The 22,992-nt window shown below is 50.1% G+C and overlaps 1 protein-coding gene across 6 annotated transcripts in view; it reads left to right on the top strand.

Annotated features, from left to right (window-relative positions):
* PAX8 (paired box 8) overlaps positions 1–22,992 on the top strand; it is a 59,223-nt gene that overhangs the window by 12,385 nt on the left and 23,846 nt on the right. For 3 of the 6 annotated variants that reach the window (XM_014852769.3, XM_014852772.3, XM_044772818.2), the window contains exons 3-4: positions 20,208–20,373; positions 22,345–22,542. In XM_014852769.3, coding sequence (XP_014708255.1) covers positions 20,208–20,373; positions 22,345–22,542 — 364 coding nt within the window. Of the gene's footprint in view, positions 1–20,207; positions 20,374–22,341; positions 22,543–22,992 lie in introns of all 6 variants that reach the window. The other 3 variants (XM_014852768.3, XM_014852771.3, XM_044772817.2) reach the window with 1 other exon arrangement.

The raw sequence follows: 22,992 nt of genomic DNA, 5'->3' as shown, positions 1-22,992 counted from the left end.
CTATTGGTCACCAAGGATGATGCCACTGAAGGCAGGTGGCTAAGGGCTGTCACTGGCGGGCTCCTCTGCTCAGACCATGAGAATATCCCCTCTCACCTTCTGCCCTGGCTCAGAATTCCCAGGCGGCCCTGCCCCCTAAGCCCCTTGTGAACACGCATGCTCTGTTCACTAAAACCTGCAGGGGAAGTGCAATCTCACAGATGTGCAAAGCCTTGCTTGTTACAGTAGCTGCACGAACTGATTATTACAAACAGTATGGTGTCATCGTGAATATTTCATACACTTGGTCAACAAACACTTGTGTAACTTTCTTTTTTTTCTTTCTTTTTTTTTAAAATATTTTATTTTTTTTCCTATTTCTCCCCAAAGCCCCCCAGTACATAGTTGTATATTCTTCGTTGTGGGTCCTTCTAGTTGTGGCATGTGGGACGCTGCCTCAGCGTGGTTTGATGAGCAGTGCCACATCCGCGCCCAGGATTCGAACCAACAAAACACTGGGCCGCCTGCAGCGGAGCGCGCAAACTTAACCACTCGGCCACGGGGCCAGCCCCTTGTATAACTTTCATAAATCAGTGATTCTCAAACAGTGCTTCCCAGCAGACTGGGCAGACTTGCTCACTGATCTAATGAAATTGAGCAATAGAGGCAGGAAAAAGTACATTTGTGGATAAAATATCTTCGAGTTAAAGGTGTAAGATTTTTTATTTAATGGCCGCTACCTCACATTTCCCTTAGGACCTAGGATCTGATTTAGGGGCACATTTTAATTTTCGCTATGTTGAGCTGTTTTGTGGTGTTCTTGGCAGAACACTGTGGGTGACCTCACAGGTGGCCCAACTCCTGCCAAGTGTCAGAACAGCTAGTGTTGATGTGGTTGGAATTGCCTGGCATCCACATAGCAGCCACAGCACCCCAATTCTGTGAAACGACAAAATCCATATGCCTGCATCAGAAGGCGTTCCCAGCATTTCCATCATAAGAATTGACATTGTCACCATCTAAAGAAAGGAGCCGAGTCCCTGCACCCCCTCCTCTCATCTTTACTTTTCCCAACAAAACTCCCTCCTTTCCAGGCACATGGTATAGCACGTGTGTATCAGTCATTTAAGGAACCAAATCGCTTTGTGGCATTGTAAGCACAAACACAGAAAGGGTGGGCTGGATCCAGGCCTCCTGTTACCCGCTTCCCTGGGCATGCCTCCCCTTGCCTGTCACACCGGGTACAAGTTGCCTCTTTGTCTCGTTCTCAGCTTCCCTGGTACAAACCTAGAGCCGGGACACCTCTTCTTGAGATTTCTTCTGAAGATCCTGTCACCCCTGAACTTTCCATCCCAACTACCCAATTTAGTCAGCTTGAGCTGTTATAACAAAATGCCACAGACTGGGTGACTTAAACTACAAACATTTATTTCTCACAGTTCTGGAGGCTGGAAGTCGAAGATCAGAGTGCCAGTATGGCCAGGTCCGGTTAGGGCTCTCTTCTTGGATTGCAGACGGCTGCCCTCACGCTCTATCCCCCATGGCCTTTCCTCAGTGCATGTGCTGGAGAGAGAAAGAGAGGTCTAGTGTGTCTTCCTATTCTTAAAGGGCACTAATCCCATCATGGGGGCCCCACTCTCATGACCTCTTCTAACCCCAATTACCTCCCAATGGCCCCATCTCCAACTACCATCACCCTGGGGTTGGGACTTCAACATAGGAATATTCAGCTCATAGCACCACCCACTGACATTATGATTTATTTTTCTCCTTCTTGGCACATAGACCACTTGGTCCACTCCCCAGAGATGCTTCTAGCCCTCTACAGCCCTGTGATGAACTATCTCCTCTCTTCCTGGCCTGTTTCTCTCCTGAGTGGGTGCTCAGTCTGGACCCTGTGCCTGGATCACCTCAGGTTTTACTCCAGCTCCTAACAAAGCACCTGATGTCCCTTCACTCTCTGATTCTGACTCTCTGGCATCCCTGCACTTGTCTGGCAGTGCCTGTGCCAGTCTCTCACTGTGTCTTCCCCCACCCAATGCTCAATTACCCTCAGTTCTTGTGACATGCTCTGACCCAACCATGTGTCCCCAGGCCACACAATCCTTGAGTTCTACTCTAATATTCAGTTCAGTAAGTAAACATCTACTGAGCTCTTTGGTATGGCAGGCATGGAGTTAGGCTTTGGGCTTACAGAACTCAAGGACCGTGCCTCTGCCTTCATGCTGACATTCGAGAGAGAGAGGAAGGCAGACTGGACGTTTAGCCACAAGTAAAGCAAGAAAGGAAAGGCTTCAGTGCAGATAGACACGAAACGCTGAGCTGTGGATGAGTAGGGGTGAGAGGGGCAGAATTCTACCAGGGAACTCTAAGGAGGGACCAGCAGGAGCAGAAACATGGAGTCTTAAGAGTGTGTGCAGGTGCCAGGGACCAGAGTCAGCTCCGGGTGAAGGGGACAGCAATGGAAAGACAGGTGGAGTTCATTCAAACTGTGGGGTCTTTGACAAGAGAAGGCTAAGGTGTTAATTCTCGGCCCGCCATCAGGAAGCATGGGTCACATGAACTCAGTGCACATGTTTGCGGGCATTTTACTCACCTGTGCATGAAACTTCCATCCTCACTTGGCTTGACTTCACACTTTCATCATTGTCTCTTTTCATATTGCTTTTAGCTCTCTTGCCAGAGCCACATACCTACTTTGCCCTCTTTGGGCTTTGTGGTGTGTTTATTAAGTGAAACAGCTTGGCAATGATCTGTGATAGCTGGATGATTGGTATTATCAAATTGTTCCGATTTCTCTCCTTTCCCAGCCCTGTTCCAGAGAATCCTAGCCTGGTGATTTTCCAAAAGAATCTTAGAGTCCTACTTGTACTTCCTTTTAATCCAATCATTAACAGGTATACAACCCGAGAAGATTCCATCTGACCTCTCTGACCGGACTTCCCTCTATTTCCGTATGCAAACCTATGCTTCAGCCGACTAGTCATTGTTTCCAAAACACACCGTGTACATTCCCACCTCTGTGCCTTTGCCTATTCAATGGCAGCTGCCTGGAATGCCATCCACGCTCCCACCCGCTTGACAAAGTTCTGCTTAAGTCCCACCTCCTTAACCAGACCCTCTCTGACACCCTCACCTTTGGGGACCATCCCGTCTGACTTCCCACTATACCTACTCCGCCTCCCTCACTTGGCACTCGTACCCCTTACCAACAAACATCACTCATCTTCTGGCACTGAGGTCCTTCCTGTGAGCTAGGCAGGAGTGAGAACTCCTTAGGTTCTCTCTATATTCCCAGCACTTTACCCAAAATTCTATGTGCAGTGAGGGCTCCACAAATGTCCGTGATGGTAATCTTCACATAATTCTCCAATAACATGTTTTATTGTTTTTCCAGTTGACCTAACTTGTACGTTCAAGTTTGTAAATGAAGTTTTCCCCATACGAAGCACACTTGATCTGTTCACATGATATTGTTGTAATTACCCCTCTATTTTCTTTATAAGAAGTGGCCCACTGTGGGACTGAGGAAACAAGGAATGCAGCCTTTGAGGGAGTCTGATATATGGGACACTTCCTTAGTCCTGTGAGCATCTTGCTGGCCCGGGCTCAGATGCAGGGTGACGAGGCTGGGCAGCAGTGACCACTGGAAGTAGCGAATTCTGCCAGGCCTGGGCAAGCCTGACCCAACAGAGGACGTTCCTGGTGGATGCTGGGTGTTGGCCTGGCAGGGTGGCTGGTCAGATTTAGAGCCCATCTCTGAGGACCAGTGGTTACAAGATTCTGCTGGTTGGGAAGAAAACTCCCCAAACAATAGCTGGCACGTAGTAGTTCTATACTAGGTGCTTAATAAATATTTGGTAAATGAAAGCATCCTTTTTTAACTTGCTCTATACAAATGTTTGTCAAGTGTGGTCTCTAGTTTAACCTAAGAAGTTCTTGGGGCTCTGTTAGCAAATGTGGGGCCCAGGAATCTGTATTCTTCACATGCTCCCAGTGATTTTACTGTAGATAAGCATTTAGGAACCACAGATCTAGAGGCCACCAGAGGTCCAGCAGCCCACCTTGAGGCCCAACCAGAGGTCTTTCCTTCGTGGAATTGCTCATGACAGCCCACTGGGGAGACAGCCCTCGCCCCTGCCCCATACCCCCACCTCCCAGAGATTTCCTGTCTGGCTGCGAGAGGGAGTGGATCAGACTCAGGTGCAGTCTCAGATCTGCTCTTAACTGACTGTGCACAAGCCATTTACTCTTCCAAGATGGCGCCTTCATCTACGAAATGGGCTTAAAGTGCCAGCCCCACCTCCTTCACAAAGTTGCTGAGAAAACCTATCCCGGATGCAACTAAGGCCCAATTGATATTTGTCGATTTGAATTGAATTTAAGAATCACTTACCTGACAGCACTTTGAAAGGGCTCTGCAAATATTAGATGAGTTCATACCAACCTTTAGACTGGATCCAGAAAGTTCGTGAAAGGAGGAGAAGCCTGGAAGTCCTGGTGGACTCGAAGGAAACCCAGCCTAGCTGGGCAAGAGTGATAGACACCTACACAGAGGCTTTGCTGTGCTGTGCTGTTAACACTCTTGCATTAAATAAGAATTTGCCACAGGATGGAAAGATCAGGAATGGAGATCACGATGGCGGCTCCGTAGGGAGCACAGTGATGCCAGGAAAAGTAGATGTACTTAAAGAGGGTTCCATTTTCGAAAGTGTTTGCTCTCTGCCTGACTGACTGAGCCTGACTTATACTGAAGAGTCACTTGGACGGGAAGCTGGAGGGGTACACAGATATCCCAGGCGAGTAGCCCAAGGGGATTTCTCCGAGGCTGCTGTGTCCAATTCAGAGTTAGAACCCTGTTGATCTATGCATTAGTTGGCTAGAGGTGCCATAACAAACTACCACAAACTGGGGTCTTAAACAACAGAAACGTATTGTCTCACAGTTCTGGCAGCTGCAAGTCCGAGATCAAGGTGTTGGCTGGTTGGCTCCTTCTGAGGGCTGTGAGGGAGAATCTGTTTTCCAGGCCTCTCCCCTAGCCTCTGGTGGTGTGCTGGCCATTCTGGGTGTTCCTTGGCTTGTGGCAACATAATTCCAATCTTCACACGGCATTCTCCCTTTGTCTCTCTCTGTGTCCAAATTTCCCCTTTTTATAATGACCCACGTATCCTTTTATAAGGATCAGAGCCCACCCTAATGACCTCACCTTCACTTGATCACCTGCAAAGACTCTATTTCCAAATAAGGTCACATGCTGAGGTCCCGGGGGCTAGGACTCCCACCTACGAGTTTGGAGGGGACATAATTCAACCCATAACAATCTGAGCGTTGTACGTTCTTGGTCTAGCTCAGACCCCGACCCAGCCCTGATTCGATTCTCAGCTGCTTTGGGTCTAAGTGACACCAGCTATAGAAGCCCTGGTTTGGGACTGACACAGAGAGGAGGAGAAGCCAATATGCATTCTCCAGAGCCTTTCCTGTTATGCCCACCCCAGTGCCCCCAGAAAGGAGGGGACTCTGCTTCTCAAACACAGAACCCGCAGAAGAGAACCTCACGTCTGGCTCTACTACATAAGAAGGTAAAATGACAAGAAAACAAGCTGGTAAGAGGGCTGCAAATCTGTCAGGGCATGTCTTGGTTCGAGCACATTCTGCCCAATCCCCGTCATCTTCCTCCTTCACGGTCTGCCAAGATGGCCCCAGCCGAGATGCGCTGTGATCCCAAAGAGACTCCTGGGATGTGGAATGAGCAGGGACTTAGATCAGAAAACATGAGTTTTGTGACATTAGACAGGTGGCCTCCGCTTCCTGACCAGGGACCCTCTCAGAATTGCCCTACAACTCTGGCACTCTATAGGATACCTCACGTCTACCTCAATAGTCTGTTAGCCAGAGCCTCTCACTCTGCCGTTGGGCAGGGCATGCAGCGGCCCGGGGGGCCCATTCTGTGTGCTTTCCCTCATCTTCTTACGGGTGGCCTCAGGGGAAGCTGTACAAGGTCCGCCCACAGAGCTTTCTCTGCACATTCTTCAGAGGGTCTCTGGCCTCTGTTCCCAGGCCTGAGGGCAGTCCCAGAGTTGTTGCTATTAGGACCCGGAGGACAGTAAAGATCATCTCCTCTCAAGCCAGATCAAGAAACTGAGGCACAGACAGGCAGGTCACAGAGAGGGCAGAACCCAGGTCTCCCAGTTCTCGGCAGCTTGTGTTTCCTCCCCTGAAACCGCCACCTACAGGCTTCGTCTGTTCCCCTCCATCCATTCCAGTTTCCTTACGCAGCAGTGAGTGTGGCTTTTAGCGTGTCTAATCCATCTTGCTATGGTGCCAGGTTCTGGGGAACCGACTGTTGACAGGTGTAGAAACCATAGATATGCAGTTTTGTCACAGATTTTGCTCCATGTGTCAGACTCAAAAAAGCGGTTCTTCTTCATTTCTTCCTACCTGTTTCGCTCCTCAAGATGGCCGGGCCCCGCTCCTGCCTTCTCTGTCCCCAGCCCTGAGGGTTCTGCACCTCACACACACATGCACAGTCACACACACACAGATACGCCCAGACGTGCACACACGCCTATAGACACAAAGAGACACAGAGACACACACACACACCCCTTTCTAATTGTGCCTCAAATTCAGGCCAAAGCCCACCCATTCCAGCCACCTCCTTGCTGAGCTAGTCAGTCACCTCTCACTTTAGTTAAGATTTCAGAAGAACAGAACCCAGTTAGACTCTTAGAGGTCATTGACTTCAACCCCCTGGGTGAGGCAGGATTCCCCTCTTCTCTATTCCTGTGATTTCACTGTTATTCACCAGGCCCTCAAGCCCTGGCCTCTCAGTCACTCACGTGGTTAGCCCACCGTCAGCTGCTGTTTCCTTTCTGTCCTCCCCTTTCCCTACCTTCATGTTATCCCTTCCCCTCCAGGGGCCCTCCTGGATGGCTCTCTGTTTCCTCCCCTACTTATCTCTGGATAATTTTTAAATCAGTGTCCACAAAACCCACATTTATAAGGTTATAACTTTGAGCTAGAGAACCTAGCGGACGTTATAGCGTATGTCATTGGAACACGGATTATTTATGATCCACCCTCATCCCCACCACACACACCCACACACACGGATACACACACACACACACACATGCACCATAGGTATTCCACAGGGTTGTGGAAAGAATCGAAGGAGATAGTACTTGTGAATGGATTTAGAAACTTGAAGGTTCTATAACATGTCAGGAGTTATTAACTTGCAAGTTTCTCAAGGGCAAGGACTGTGTCTTCTGCTTAGAATCCATCTCCCCACATTCACAGGGCCTGGAATATTATTAGACATTGAGTGGGTGCTCATTGAATTGAAATCTAATGAACTGAAAATTGCTTTAATACAGACCCATTTTTTAAAAAGCAACATTAATATCCACAGGCCTGTGACCCCAGAGGTACAGCACGGTGACCTGTGCAGACACTGGGCTTCTGAGCACGTGTTCACTGGTGCTGTCATACCTGCCTCGCTCACCTCCACTCTCTCCCAGGTGCAGAGGCCCTGCCCCGTCTACTGCAGCCCCAGCTGTGTAATGCCAGGAGTCTGGAGGCACCTAGGAAGCTCAGGGGAAAAGAGCCGAGAAGAGTGACCTCTAGGAAACCTCCAGCCAGCACGGGGAAGTTCCTTTTGCAGCCTCCAAGTGGAAGTTCATGTTTAATCAATTAATTAATGCTTTCAGTAAATATTTATTGACCATCTACTGAGCAGATATAAACTCTGGACAATCGCCAGAGGAGCTTTTTTAAAACTATACAGATTCAGGAACAGCATACCAAGAGATTCTGGCTGAACTGAGCAGAGGAGCGAAGTTTCTGAAGGCCTCAGACGATGCTAGTGTGCAGCCAGGGCAGGAGCTGTGTGGCCCAGGCCGGAAACACTGCTTGGTGTGCTTCCCCGCAAGGCATCTAGGGGGAAGGCAGAGCATTCGCCCCAAGAAAGGCCAATAATGAGACTCAGGTGGAGGGCTGTGGATGGGGGCAGTCAGTGGGGGAGAAGGTGAGGGATGGTGAAGGTTCCAGAGAGCTGGTCCAGGGAGGCTTCTGTCCTTGGGGACGTGAAGGCCAGAGTGGGCAGTGAGGCTTAGCCATCCCCAACGCCACACCCACAGACAGGAGGCTTCACCTCTTCAGGAACAGGAGGGAGTGTGTCTCCAGTTTGGGAAACAGGGATGGAGGAGAAACAGTGCCCAATCTTAGTCACGGGGGAAAGTGCCCCTTCACTATTCGGCCTTCTGATACCATTTATCCATCTGAGAAGGTTTGCAGAGGCCTCCAGAAATCTTTGAGCCAGCCCCAAAGGGGAATCTAGCCAGGGAACCCTTGGTCTTCGTGACCCTTCAGGACTCAGAACAGCCCAAATTTTCCCACTTGCCTCCAGCTCTCCAGCCCCTGTGTTCCCGAGGCATCCAGCCTAGCTTCAGGATGAGGCAGGGCCTCAAGTCCTGCAGGACTTTTCTTCCGGGAGCTTAGAGGTCTTAACATTTGCAGCAGCTGCATCCCTGGAAATCCTCGCTCTGGGGCCCTTCCTAGGAGGGAGGTGACAGAGTTAATCTAAGGGCTGGGGGAGGCGGAGAAAGGCCTTGAAACCACACAGTGAAGCCAACCAGATTAATAGAGGAAGAGAGAGGGGGTAGACCATTAGGAAGACAAAGAGAAAATCATGCTGGAGCAATAGAAAGGGAAATCTAATATCAACTAGGGAAAAATAAATGGAGATTAGGGCAAACAAATTAGCTTTAATGGGTTCAATGCTAATACAAGAATAACAGCCGAGCTGCGAATGCCTTTGAGGGGAAGATGGGATAAAGAACCTGAGCAGTCATGCAGGCAATCAAGACGACGCAGAGAGGGGGGATGGTCCGAAGAGCAGGAGGGGAGGGAGAGAGAAGGGAAACTCAGGGTGAAGGAGTGGGAAAGAGTGGCGGGAGCATCTGCTGTCTTTACGGGGAATGGAGGGGACGGGGTCAGGGAAGGGGAGGAGTTGGGGCCATCAGCAGAGGATGGAGTTAAGAGAAAGCAAGGTGGTTGGAAGAGACTGAGGACAGAGGAATAAATACCAGGAGCAGGGAAGATGGGACAGAAAGCAGGTGGGGATAGTTGGAAATAAAGAGAGTGCAGGAGAGCAAACCAACACGGAAGAGTGGTGCCAAATATAAGAGAATTAGCTTCCTTCTCTGACTAAAGAAATCATAGAAAAGGGAAAATTAGACCCCAACAAAATGAAAACCTGGAGAGGCTTTGGAAGTGGGTTTTGGAAAGTACCCATGCTTGGCAGGTGACGTGACATGAAGACGCTCTCAGGGAAGGGTCTGACCGTCCTGGAATAACCACGTGCTGCCAGGGCCGGTGCCGGTGGACAGGGCCTGAGCAGTGCCTGGGAGCCAGCAGCTTTAGTCCAGCCTGCCCTTTGTAATGATGCAGCCCTGGGCAGGTCACACGCAGTCTCGCCTCCTCATCTCCTCATCTGTAAAACGGGGATAACGTGCTATCTACCTCCAAAGGCTGACATGAGAACTAAATGAAAAGATGCATTTAGAGTGCTCATCCCAGCTCAAGAATAAGTACTTCTCACCATGTCCGCACCGGCTGTCAGTGTTATTCCCAAGCATTGACTCGTGGGCAAGGGGTTGAACACTGAAAATAGCCCTTGCTCCCTTCCTCTTTCCCCTCTTTCTTCGTCTTTTAAATCCAACATTGGTAAACTACCAGCCAAGTTTGGTTCTTTCCTGGCTGGAGGCTAATCCAGGGGAAATCTGTTTATCCACTCTTGGTCTCTCTCCCTCTGCCCTACCAGCCCTCTCGCCCTGTTGGTGATGAAAGAATAGTGCCAAACTCTGCCACCCTCTGGGCTGATCCAAAGCAAGTGCATCCAAGGAAGCCAGCCTTCTTATCCTATTGTTCCAAGGGCCTCTGGGAAATCCTCGTATTTGCCAAGACTTCAGAGTATAGGAGGCTGGGAGCTGGAGTTTGTCCTCATGGCCTCACAACCCAGGCTCCTCTTGGGCTATATTAAAATGCATCCTAATCAACAAGAACAGGTCCAGGAATCAATGAATAACCACCTAGACAGGGGCTCCAGGAGGGGAAAGAAGGAGCTGGGATTATTTCCTGCCCCTCAGGACATTCCAGAATTCCTCCCTTTACTCATCACTAAAGATTTTGAAAGAGCAAGAGCAGAAAAGAATCCAGGCAAGAAGAGGGGCAGATGAGGTGGGAGAGCTTTGTCACTTGCTGAGAAATAAGTTCATTAAATTGAAACCATTCCCATAAAACTATAAACTCCAAGAGAGCGGAGACCCATCTGTCTTGATCCCCGTATATCCCAGAGCATGGAGCAGTGCCTGGCATGGAAGCGTGATAGTCAAGGTAGTAATAGAGAAGGTTTGTGGAGTGCCTACTGAGTGCTATGCATGCATAGATCACACAAGGAGAAGAGCCAGAGAGAGGTGAAGTTCATGGCAAGGCCATAGGTCAGTCAGAGGTGGAGCAGGGGTTTGAATACAAGCAGCCTGTCTCCAGAGCCTGCTTTCCTAACCTCCACCCTATACAACTTCAGTGGATGAAAACAGATGAATCAATGAGCATCACCCACTCATCAGGGCAGGAGGCCAGATTTAAAAGCTGCTTATTTGTTTGCACTTCTATGAGGGACTGATAAATGAGCCACCTGGTAGGTGGGAGAAGGCTGCACGATGGTAGAGGGGCTTCCTCTTGTCTCATGGGGTTCATGTCAACATTGCTTCAGCAGCAGCAGATGATCCAGATTCCAGCTCTCCCGGAACTGGCCTCATGTGCCCCTCACGTACCAGCAGCAGCCAGGAGGTGCCATCACCTAAGAGGCCCCAGCCCAAGCTCCATGGGCCCCTCCTCCAAGTGTCAAGGTTCAGATAACTCCAACCTCTTCCCTTTGCTTCCCCCGCCCTAGGAGCAGTGGCTTCTTCCTGCGCCTACTAGCTCAGGGTTACCTCAATCTTCTTTGTGCTCTGACAGTCCTCCAACACCCAGATAGGCAAGTCCCTACGTTAAAGCCCCTCTGTTGAAATACCTAGGAACAGGTTTCTGTTTTCTGACTGGACCCTGACTGATAAGCTACTTAACGCCAGAGGAGGTCTGAGGAAGCAGGATTCCAGGACTGGCTTGGTTGTGTCCTTGGTCTTGAACACAGAACACAGTGCCGAGCTCCTTGGCAGTGAGAACTGGGGATCAAGTTTCTTTCTCACTGACTGGACCCTGGCAGACACAGTGGGGCAGTACTGCCCGGCAGCTGAGTCAGAAACTTCTCCTCAAGTGGGCCTCTGAGTCTTGGATGTCCATGTTTGCAGGAGGGGGAGCTTTTGTTCTTCCCCTCCAGGCACGCTGGAATCTCCCCAGAGCTGTCAGTCCTGTGAGGGCCGATCTGTGTAGGTCCGCCTTCATCATTCTCTGTAGAGCCTCTACAGCCAGGGTTAGAAGGAAAAGGCTTCTCAACTCAGAATCCAAAGACCCACGGCGGTGAGAGTCTCCTCATGGGTGTAAAATGGCGACAGTAGTGCTCATCTCAGAGTGCTCCTGCAGAACCAACGAGGCAGCATGTGAACCACCTGCTCCTCGCAAAGGGTGAGCCCATGAGTGCTCACACATTTAATATTGACATCGAAGCTTTGATGTAAAAACCACAGGAAGGCCTCTGCACTCATCCCATGGCTCCTGCAGAAGGGCAACCCTCTCGTCCTGAGCTGTGATATCTGGACCTCCTTTTTTAAACAATTCATGTCTAAGAGTTTATGTCTTTGGAAGACAGATTTCTGCTTAAGGCAAAGAATGTGTGGGCTTCACTAAGCTTGTTTTGCACTTGCTTTCTTTCCTCCCTCCCTCCCTCTCTTCCTTCCTCCCTTCTTTCCTTCCTTCCCTCCTTTCGTTCTTCCTTCTTTCCTTCCCTCCCTCCTTCCAATAATTAATTCAACCAGCATTTGTTAGGTAACTGCTGACCACCAAGCATTATACTACTAGATATTAGGGTTTCACAGATAAAGAAGCCACATCATCCCTCAAGGAACACACAATCTGTGCAGCAGGATACAGCCAATATAAATAGACACATATTCTGCTACATGTGGTGGTAGAAATTATGCCCTGGCGTGTTTAAAAGAAAGGACTAGAGACAGCAGGCAGGAAAGGCACAGAAGACTTCCTGTAGGAGGTGGCTTCCTGAACGGACCCAAGGTATGAGTACGAATCCTTCAGGAGTTGGTAAGGAAAGGGCATTCCAGGCAGGGAGGACAGCATGAACAAGGACACAGGGGAGGGTTTGGATACTACTAAAGAACAGCAAGCCATTCTGTGTTGCTGGGTCATGAGACTCAAGACTCAGGTAGGAAGCGAGGCTGCAGAGGTAAGCCAGGGTCAGCTCACGTGGACATTGTCCTTCAGATTTTGTGCCTTGGACCTCATCATGTAGGATATGGTGTTGTGCCCTGGAAGGTTTCTTCAACATGGGAGGGACGTGGTCAGACTTGAGTTTGGGATGTGCTGCTCTCCAGCAAAGGGTTGCATGTGCAACACCGGATGCAGAGACCAGCTGACTAGTTAACCAGTACTCACCTTCCTTTCAGATTATACCTTATGTAGATTTTCTTTGGTCACCAGGAACTAATTCCATCTCTCATCCTTCACCTCATTATTCTTTAATACCACACCCTGTGTGTCCTTCTTAGCACTTATCCAAGCAACAATTACACATTTATTTGTGTCTTTACTTTTGTGTGTGTGTGTGAGGAAGATTGGCCCTGAGCTAACATCCGTTGCCAATCCTCCTCTTTTTGCTTGAGGAAGATTGGCCCTGAGTTAACATCTGTGCCCATCTTCCTCTATTTTATGTGGGATGCTGCCACAGCATGGTTTGATGAGCAGTGTGTAGGTCCGCGCCCAGGATCCGAACCTGCAAACCCGAGGCCGCCAAAGTGGAGCATGCAAATTCAACCACTACACCACCAGGCCAGCCCTGTGTATTTACTTTTTAAGTAGCTACCTATTCCTAGACTGGAAGCTGCATGAAAGCAGAGGCGAATGTTATGTAATCAGTTCTAGTAAAATGCTTGGCACATGGTAATTGCTCAATAAATATATGTTGAATGCAGAGATGAGCTCAAGGATGTGTGAATGCTAGAGATGGCTAGGAAGGTCCTGGTTAACTAAATATCTAGGAGGCAAAAATGCCATGGTTTGGTGAGTAGTCCATATGGAGAAAATGAAAGAAGCTAAAGGCCATAAGTTAATTCATGTCACATATGTTTGTTGAACACCTAGTATAATTTAGTAATGAATAGAACAGATGTGGTCCTGCCCTCATGGAGCTTTCGGTCTGGTGGGGGAAGACAGTCACCACTCATACTTATAATCATGCAAATAAACGTATAATTAAGATTTGAATGAAAGCTATGTAAGAAAGGCTGAGGATGCTGAGAACATCTAAACAGAGGCCCTAACCTACTCTGTAGGATAAAGCAAAGCCACCTGGAGGAAGTGACTTTGTGTTGAACTATATAGGATTGGTAGAGTTACCTAGATAAGAAGAGAAGACAAGAGTCCCAGGCAGAGGGAACTGCATGTACAAATGCCTCTAGGCAGGAGGATGCACTGATAGCTCTAAGGTCATGCAGAAGGCCAGCGAGGGAACAGTGTGGAGGGTGTGGTGGAAGGTGGCATGAGATGAAGCTGAGGGGCAGGCTCTATGCTTGCATGGCAGCTGGTGACATTACCAACCAAGACAACACTAGAGCAGGAGCCTCTTTATGGGCAAAGAGGAGATTTCTGATAGGAAGTTGAATATAAAAGTGAGAGGAAAAATCTGGACTGGAGATAGCTGGGATGCCCATGATGCCATCAGCACACGGGTAGCAGGTAAAACAATAAAAGTGGGTGGGATCACCAAGAATGACCATGTAGATTGAGTGCAGCACTGGGATTTAAGAGAAGTCTGGAAAAAAATAGATACAATGAGACAAATGAGGGAAGAGAGGCCCATTAAAGAGAAACAACAAGCGTGTCTGAAGGTATAAGGAAGCAGGAGACAGCATTGTCATGGAAACCTCTTCTAGAGGGAGGACACAGCATCCCCCACCAGCCATATCCATCGGGCACCCAGGCTTTGAGCACACGCTAAGCCTGAGGCATATAGTGAGGGGACCACTGAAGAGGAAGGGAGCAAATGACAAAAATAGAAGCATGCGGCTGGCCCCGTGGCCAAATGGTTAAGTTCGCTCACTCTGCTTTGGTGGCCCAGGGTTTCGCCGGTTCAGATCCTGGGCGCAGACATAGCACCGCTCATCAAGCCATGCTGAGGCAGCATCCCACATACCACAACTAGAAGGACCCACAACTAAAAATACACAACTACGCACCCAGGGTCGTTGGGAGGAAAAGGAAAAATAAAATCTTAAAAAATAAATTGGAGCGGCAAGCGTGACTGCTTTTTGAGAAATCTGATTGAAAATAATAGAAAGATAAAGTTTCATAGTCAAGGGGGGGTTTATGTTTTGGGGTTTTTTTTTCTGTTTTTGTTCTTTTGGTTTTGTTTCTTTCTTTCATTATGTGGACAGGGGCTGGAGAGGCAGCCTAGATGGATTTAATTGTATTTGTATGTCCGGGGGAAGGAGATAGTAGAAAGGGAGAGGTAAATAATATAAAAGAAATGGGAGGGTAATTTATGGAGTACGGGTCCAGAACAGGCAGAAGATGAGGGGTCAATGAGAAATGAAGAAGTATACGCAGCAGGTTGGCCTCGCTGCTATCTCTCTTCTCTAAGTACCCTCAGGAGGGGATGCGCAAGGCACAGAGATACCAAGGTCACGCAGCCAGTTGAGGGAAAAGCCAGATGCAGAATGCCGCTTCTCAGCATGCCAGCCCCTCTGTCCTAGTCCAAGGGCCTCATGTGCCGAGATAACCCACAACCTCATGGATGCTGGAGGAATCCAGTATGCAGACTTGGGGTGGAAGGTGAAATAAGAGGTTGGAACACTGAGTTTCCATGATGTAGAACATTTTCTTTAGAGTGGTTTGAGGCAGAGGCCCTGGCCTTTATTCCAGAAAGGCACCAAGCCAAGGGGAGCAGCTGGGAGGTTACAGTGGAAGATCACAGGCCTGCAAGTGAGCATGCTGGGGAGGGCAACACCACCAGGCTGAGAATGACAGAGACTGGTTAGCACTGGCAAGGCCATTCCTTCATGGAGGGGGACTAGGCATGGCATAATTTAAAGGGCATCCCAAAGCAGCCGCTCCACCTCCCACAATGGTCCTGCCAAGGCCCAGAGTCTCACCTTGACACTCTTTGGCGCTAAAGCAAAACCCCAGGGAGTTAAATGGAAATATCCCCAGAACAACACATTGAACCATTGTCACTTGAGGACTGGGCAGAGGCATAAGGAATCAGACAGAAGGTAAAAGAGGAAAGCATCCAAGTACGGGACTTGGTCCTGCGGTGGGGAGTCCACTCAACAACCATCGCAACAGGCCCTCACCTTTGTAAAGCATTTTTTTGCCGCATGGATTTACTGAAGCATTAATTAAACTTTTGTGGCAGGTGCTAGGTAGACAAAGACAGGGCCACTGCCCTCGAGGAGAACTTGTAAAATAATCTAAACAGATAAAGTTACTGTTCAACGCATCAGTGCTACGACAGAGACTTGAGCAAAGGACTGTGGGGGCACAGGAAAATTATTCCCACATCTTGAGGGTTGGGGTATTGGTGCATGAAATAAGGGTGTGAGGCAATGAGCCCCTCCCTTTCCCTTCTACCATCCCTATCCTCAGTGCCCTGTAGTGGAGGAAGAAATTACCAAAGAAAGTCCTAAGACCTCCCCAAATGGTCACTTTTCCAAAGAGTACAGTTCTGGACAGCAGCCTTCACCTACAGTCCCGGAGAGCTCCAAATCCCCTTACAGAAGAATAAGTCCTCTCTGGCCCCAGGACAGTTGGCATTCCCCTGTCTGAGGACATTCACACTCAGACCCTGTTGTGTCCAGCCAAGCAGTCTTGTCTTCCTCCTCCACACCCACCACTCCCCGCCCATGACCCTCCAGACCATACAAAGGGCCTTTGCTTAGGAAGCTTCAAACTTCTTTCTGGTTCATACCTTCTCCCCAGCCTGACCAGGGGCTCCCACTCATGTCTGGCTTCCGGCCTTAAAGCCCATCCAAGCCATAGCCACATGGAAAGGTGGTCAGCACTGTGGGCAGCCCAGACCTCCCCAGTGCAGGAAGGAAGGCTGCACCACCTCTGAGTGTTTGGTGGTGACTCACCCAAAGGAGTCAACTCCCCCACACCGGACACAGGAAGGACAAAAGTCCTTCCGTTACAGGGACTCAGCTCCAAACCTCAAACCATAGGGGCCATCTCCACCTGCAGCCACAGGCTCTTTCCAAACTCTCTTTGCTGCCTGTCCTACAGCCACGGTAAAGGTCTTTCAATTTCTTGAGAGCACCGAGACCTTGTATGTAGATTTTTTTCCTGTGGAAACTTCTTTACCTGGTTACCTCCTAGTCATTCCTCCCTGCAACTTCCTTTGGCCACTTATGGGCTCTCCTGGCATGTGGACTTACCCCTTTCAAGAAATTTCTCCCTTAACATGCTGATTCCCCATTTAGCTGGTTGCATCCCCTCAGATTTTCATTCCTTGAGGTTTCTTGTCTTGCTCAAGGTGGTATCCTCAGTGCTTCGTACCTGACTCGTGGTAGGGACTTGGTGTATGTGTGTTGAGATAAAAAGAAATGATTGCTGTAATATACAAATGGTAAGAACATTATTCTTGGAAGAAGGTGGGGCTGGAGTAGGTGTACAAGTAGTTAGTTATTCTCTTAAATTTTCTTTCTTTTTTTTTTTTTAAAGATCGGCACCTGAGCTAACAACTGTTGCCAATCTTTTTTTTTTTTTTTCCTGCTTTATCTCCCCAAATCCCCCCGGTACATAGTTGTATATTCTTAGTTGTATGTCCTTCTAGTTGTGTCATGTGGGAGGCCACCTCAAAGTGGCCTGACAAGAAGTGCCATGACCGCGCCCAGGATCCAAACCAGTGAAACCCTGGGCCACCACAGCGGAGCACATGGACTTAACCACTCGGCCACAGGGCCAGCCCCCTCTTAAATTTTCTTACTGGCCATTGCCCAGCTTAAACCAATGGTTCTCAATGTGGCGCCAGACTAGTAGCATCAGCACCATCTGGAAACTTCTCAAAAACACAAATTCTTGGCTCCATCCCAGACCCACTGATTCAGACACCCAGGGCAGTGGGCTCAACAGCCTGTGTTTTAACAAGCCCCCCAAGAGATTCTGATGCACGCTCAAGTTGGAGAACCACCGCCCCAGTCCTAGGGCCAAGTGTGGGCCATTACATTCAACCACGTGAACATTAAAAATTAGAAAAACTTGACACTTCTATCAGCATTTTCAGCTAACCAAATACTTCTCCATCCTCATGCCCCATCTTCTTACAGCAGTTATTAGAGGTCAGCAGCAGACCCAACAAGAAGTTTTGTTTAGCTCCATTTAACAGATGAAAACACTAAGGTTGAAATAAAAAACCCAACTTTCTCAAATGGTAAAATTAAAAACAGGCAGAGTCAACGCAGGAATCTGGCCCAACGCTCTTTGCACACTGAGAAGCCAGTAAAATAAAATAAAGCACCAGAGATTCTCAGTTTAGGAGCCAGAGGTATGAAGACATCTTTTCTTCACACGGATGCTGGTGGATCTAGTAAATAACCTGTCAGAGGGCTCCTGAGGATATGGGTTTCTAAGGAGCCTGCTCGATCCTTCAGGAAGGTTTAGGACAATAGCCCACACAGCTGGAATGGAGAAACAGGGTAGATTTTTTTTTTAAGGCGCAACCCAATTTATGACACCCAAAGATTGTGTTTGGTTTTTTTTAAACCTGCTACTTTTATAGAGTGGAGACCCCCACCTGTAGGAAATCTCACTTCTGGACATAGAGGTCCTAGCACAAACACCTCAACCTCGGTGGATGACGTGACAGCTTAAGTTCTGGAAAATGGGGACAAAGCTGGACTGCTCCAGGTCTTGTCTGTGTTTGGGTGGCTGTCTGGCGCCCCCTTGTGTTCAATGTCTGGACCCAAAAGAGCGGAAAGGCGACAAGGATGGACAGAAGGTCAAATGGCTACAGCCATTCTCCACAGAAGGCCTGTGGCCAGTGAGAAGCCAGCGGAATGGGCCCAGGAATGGGCGTGGGCCCCTCTGCTGGCCATCTGGGCTGCTTTCCCAGCCCTGGTGGAAAAGCACGCACTGGGGCAAATTGCCTAGAACAGGACAGGTGGAAGTTGTGCCCAAGCTCACCCAATTGCCTCCACCAGGAGGATGGATCATTGTGTCCCTCCTGCTGGGTGTTTGGCCGGAGGTGTTTTTCCTCCTGACTTAGTGCCCAGGCCAGAGGCTTATAGACTCTTTTTTTTTTTCTTAAGAGAACTTGACTGTTCTGCTGAAGACAGCTCAGGCCCCAGAGGAGACAGAGCAAGGCAGTTCTGAATGTGCTAAGTCGGTGGGCGGTAATGGGCACTTTGTGCCCAGGAGAGGCACTTTCCACCCTCGGCCATAAATAGTCCTTAACAGACTCACACAGAGGCCTGACATTGGCTCTCCCTCCTCACCTGTCCGCTCCCCTGGACCCTACAGCCCCAGGGCTCTACCATCCCAGCCAGACCACCAAATCAAGCGCCCGGTGTGAAATGATGTCCTTCAGGCCCGGACCACGGCACCTTCAGCACAAGAGCACAGGGCCACTGCCAAGCTTCCAGGGTCTGTTCTGGCCGTAGAATACCTCAGGAAGCAGCACTGATGGGAGCCTTGATCCTTGGTTAGATCCTGGCTCCTCCTCATGTCATCTGCGTCGTAAAAGTCATATACATCAAGCCACTGAAACTCTCCAGGTCCCAGTCTCCTCAATGGTAAAATGGAGATCCCAGCCCTGAAATTAGCCCAACCTGGACCTAAGGATTTTAGCCAGTTGAGTTTGTTGGTAAATCTAACAGACAAGCACTTTCTCACCTCTAAGCCTTTGCACATGCTGTTCCCACTGCCTGGAACAATTTTCTCCCTTCTCCCCTTCATTCAGCTAGCACCTCTTTATTTTCAGTCTCAGTTTAGACTTCTCCAAGAACCCTTCTGCTCTCCTGAGCCTGGGCTTGGTTCCCACCATGGGTTCACGTTACCCCCTGCATGTCCCTGGTCACTGCAGTGGTCACGTGGTATGGTAACTGGCTGTTGGCTGGTCTGGGCCCTCACTCTAATAAACCCCGTGAGGCAAGAGCAGGAATCACTCTGCCTTATTCACTTCAGCATCCGGGGAGCCTGGCTCAGTGCCTGGCACAGAGTGGGCACTCAATCAATGTGTGTTTGAATAGGTGGATATGCACAGAATGAAACACAGGCTGGGCCAGCACACGAGGCCGAGTCAGGAGGGCAGCTAAGGAAACATGGCAAATGTCCACGGCTTGTCCACGTTCTGCACAGCTGCACTCGGCCGACGTGTCAGTCCTGGAAGCCCTGGGAACGGGTGCCAGTGAGGTCTCTGTCAGGGCTTTTGGGGCTCCAGACCGTGCTCTGGCCATTAGAGAGAAGGAACCGCGGGGGTCACTCAGGCTGGGAGCCCACAGACTGGGCTCAGGCCCCCTCTGCCCTAGCTTAACCAGAGAAGGCCAGCTTTTATTCTTTTGTGTGTGTGTTTCTCCATGTGACGGTGCTTAAAACTCTGGTTCTATGGTTAAAAAGAAGGAGAAAGAGAAACTTAAAGACCATGATTTACTCCTCTGCCCTCCTTTTATAGATGAGGAAAGAAGACTCAGAAAAGAGAGGATTTTTCCCAAGGCCACAGAGCTCAGTATCAGAGTAGCAAGACCCTGAATCTTCAACTCTGTGTACACTTTTCAGAGGGACGGAAGAAGGGGGTGGGGTTGTTACTTGGAGGAAAGGGTTGAGGGTCTGAGAGGAGATGGAGCAGCCCCAAAAGGCCCCCATGGTGATGTGCCTCTCTGTGGCATTGCCAACCTCCCTCCCCGACTGGAGCTACCCTTCCTGGGAGGCGGGAAGCAGGGGTGGGTGCAGGGAGCTAGACGGCTCAATCATGGGGGTTGAGCACCCGCACTCAAGGGCCTATCCCACCCGGCTGCCCTGCCTGGCCCTGACAGCTGTCCCTGGGCCTGTCATCTTCTTAGGCCACGGAGGGCTGAACCAGCTGGGAGGGGCTTTTGTGAACGGCAGACCCCTGCCAGAAGTGGTGCGTCAACGCATCGTGGACCTGGCCCACCAGGGCGTGAGACCCTGCGACATCTCCCGCCAGCTCCGAGTCAGCCATGGCTGTGTCAGCAAGATCCTTGGCAGGTAAGCACGAAATTCACCACAGACCCCCTGCCCTGCAGACCTTGCCTTCTGCCGCCCACCTCGCAGCCTGCTTCCTTCTCGGGGACTCCGTTCACTCCTGACGCCCAGCTTTGGTCCCAGGACCTGAAAGGGGTGTGGTGGTGCTTCTGGGCCTCCCCATCCACTGCTCTTCTGGGGTTTTCCTGCCCCTCCTTTCTCCTTTGTCCATTTCTCCTTCCTTTCATTTCTCCCTCCCCCTTTTTCTCTTTCACCCCATGTCTCAAGTTCTATAGGCTCCTCTGTTCCTAAAGCACAAGACTCTTCCCCAACAGTCCTCCTGCTGAGACCAAGGAAAATGGAGCCACTAAGGGGCGGGGGGGGGGGGTGCACGTGATCAGACGTGGTTCCTGAGGTCTAACCCCCCCACTAGTATGTCTGAGTTTGTGCTCCTCACACCATAACTCCCAGAGCACCCAGAAGAGAAGCGAGGGTTGTTGATGAAATGCAGATCCCTAGCCCCAGTCCAGACCTACAGTGTCAGCCTCACTGGGAGCTAGGCCTGGATGCTGTGATTTTTACGAGTTGACCAGGCGACACTTATGAACACTAACCCCAGACCAGTGGAGGTTCATAGCCCTGGCTGAATGTTAGAGGCCCCCTAGGGAACCTTAAGTAGAAAAAGAATTGATGTCTAGGCCCCAGCCCACACCAATTAAAGCAGAACTTTAGGGGAATGGGCCCAAGTTAGGGAATAGTGGTAAGGTCCCCTCAAGTGATTCTAATTTTCTGCAGCCAGAGTTGAGAATCACTGACCCAAAGGTTCAGGAGGGACCAGGAGCCCCAATTCTGGGCTGAGGGAACCACTTAATCTAGTCTGGAGAGCAACTCCCATCAGAAATGCCCCTGCGCCAGGAGATGACGGGCTTTCATCAGCTCGAGGGATCCGTCTCCCACACCCCAACCATGAGTGGATTCAAGAGGAGTTCTGGTCCAATGATGCAAAGGGGCCTGGACTGTCATTGAACGTGGAAGGCCCTGCTTCCTGACGAAGCTGTCAGGGAGAAGTGTGGTCCTGGCTGGGGTCAGGAGCGGAGTTCCCGAGATGGGCTGTGTCCCAGAAAGGACATGAGCCCTGGAGAGTTGTGACAGATAAACAGAGCTTTAAAGAGCCAGATTTTATTTCACGGCAGAAGAGACCAGAGAATTTCCACAACTAGGAGACCAGAGAGTTTCTACATCCTATCCTGATGTAGGTCATTGGTCGGCCAAAGCAGCCAGCTGAGGGCAGAGGGAGAGGAGGAGTGGAGACCCTGGGAGAATAGGCTCAGCTTAAGGAGCTGGACGTGGCTGGGGATCTAGGCTAGGCTGGGATCCCAGAGTCCATGAGGAGCAGCTTCAACCTGAACCATGTAACCTGGGAGAAAACCAGTGGCCAGGCGGGACGGGGGGCGGGGTATGGAGAGCAAAGGTGAATCAGCAAGACGGGGCAAAGGGCCCAGTAGCCCCCACTGGCTTCTTGGGAAGGGGTAAAATCAGGATAGCCAAGGAGAACAGTGAGTCATGCTTCAACCAAGGGAAGCTGGATGGGGAACAAGCTGTACGGAGCGGCAACTGTGAACCTGCAATTCACACGGAGCACACACGTGAAAATTTCCTTTCTTAGGAGGGAAATCTTTTGTGCCCCATAAGGTGGCTCCTGCAGGTGCTCAGACACAGGAGACTGGCCAGAGGGATGGGAGAGAGAGAAGCCAGGCATCCCGGGGTGATGTCTCCAGCAGAGGGTTCTGGTTTGACGGCAGCATAGACCCACCCACGCAAGGGAAACAGACAGCGCTGGGAACGTCAAGAGTTTGAGGCCAGCCTTGGGGGCACATTTCACCCCCAGGCCCCTCCCCAGAAGCCCCAGAGGGAAACGAGGGTCTCTGGCTAAGTCCCTGCCCAGAGACCCCACCTGCTTGTTGGGTAATTCTTTGGGGTTCTCTATTGGAGTAGGTACTACGAGACTGGCAGCATCCGGCCTGGAGTGATAGGCGGTTCTAAGCCCAAGGTGGCCACCCCCAAGGTGGTGGAGAAGATTGGAGACTACAAGAGACAGAACCCTACCATGTTTGCCTGGGAGATCCGAGACCGGCTCCTGGCTGAAGGCGTCTGCGACAATGACACTGTGCCCAGCGTCAGCTCCATCAACAGGTGAGAGAGACAGCAAGCGGGGGCTGAGGCACCTGGGCGTTGGGGGAATCATGACAGAGACCTGAAGAAGGGCCCGGCTTGGTGGACTGGCCTGGGAAGGGGCCTCCTGCTGAAGAACCAGGCAGGAAGCACCCCAGGCGCTCGCTGGTGTCACCCCTCTAGCCTCTTCTAGTCTGTGTGGCATCCCCACCCCCACCCCACCTCTGCCCGGGGCTGTACTTTCTGCAGTTTCCTTCCTCATACACCACATCCTCTTTCATTCAATAAAAGAAGCTTCTTCTTGAATTGATCCTTTCCTGAGCCACAGGACCCTAACCCGGCCTTCATTCAAGCATTCACTCATTTGTTTAGTCATTTGGTTATTCACTCACCACCTCAGTCAATCAATTATTCACTCATTCTTTCATTCATACATACCTAATTTACTCATTATGTGCTAGGCCCTGGGGA

The sequence above is a fragment of the Equus asinus genome, chromosome 6 (genome assembly GCF_041296235.1).
Source record: "Equus asinus isolate D_3611 breed Donkey chromosome 6, EquAss-T2T_v2, whole genome shotgun sequence".
In the NCBI taxonomy this organism is placed as follows: Eukaryota; Metazoa; Chordata; class Mammalia; order Perissodactyla; family Equidae; genus Equus; species Equus asinus.
The sequence above is the reverse complement of the archived record's forward strand: the minus strand, read 5'-3'. Positions and strand labels throughout refer to the sequence as shown.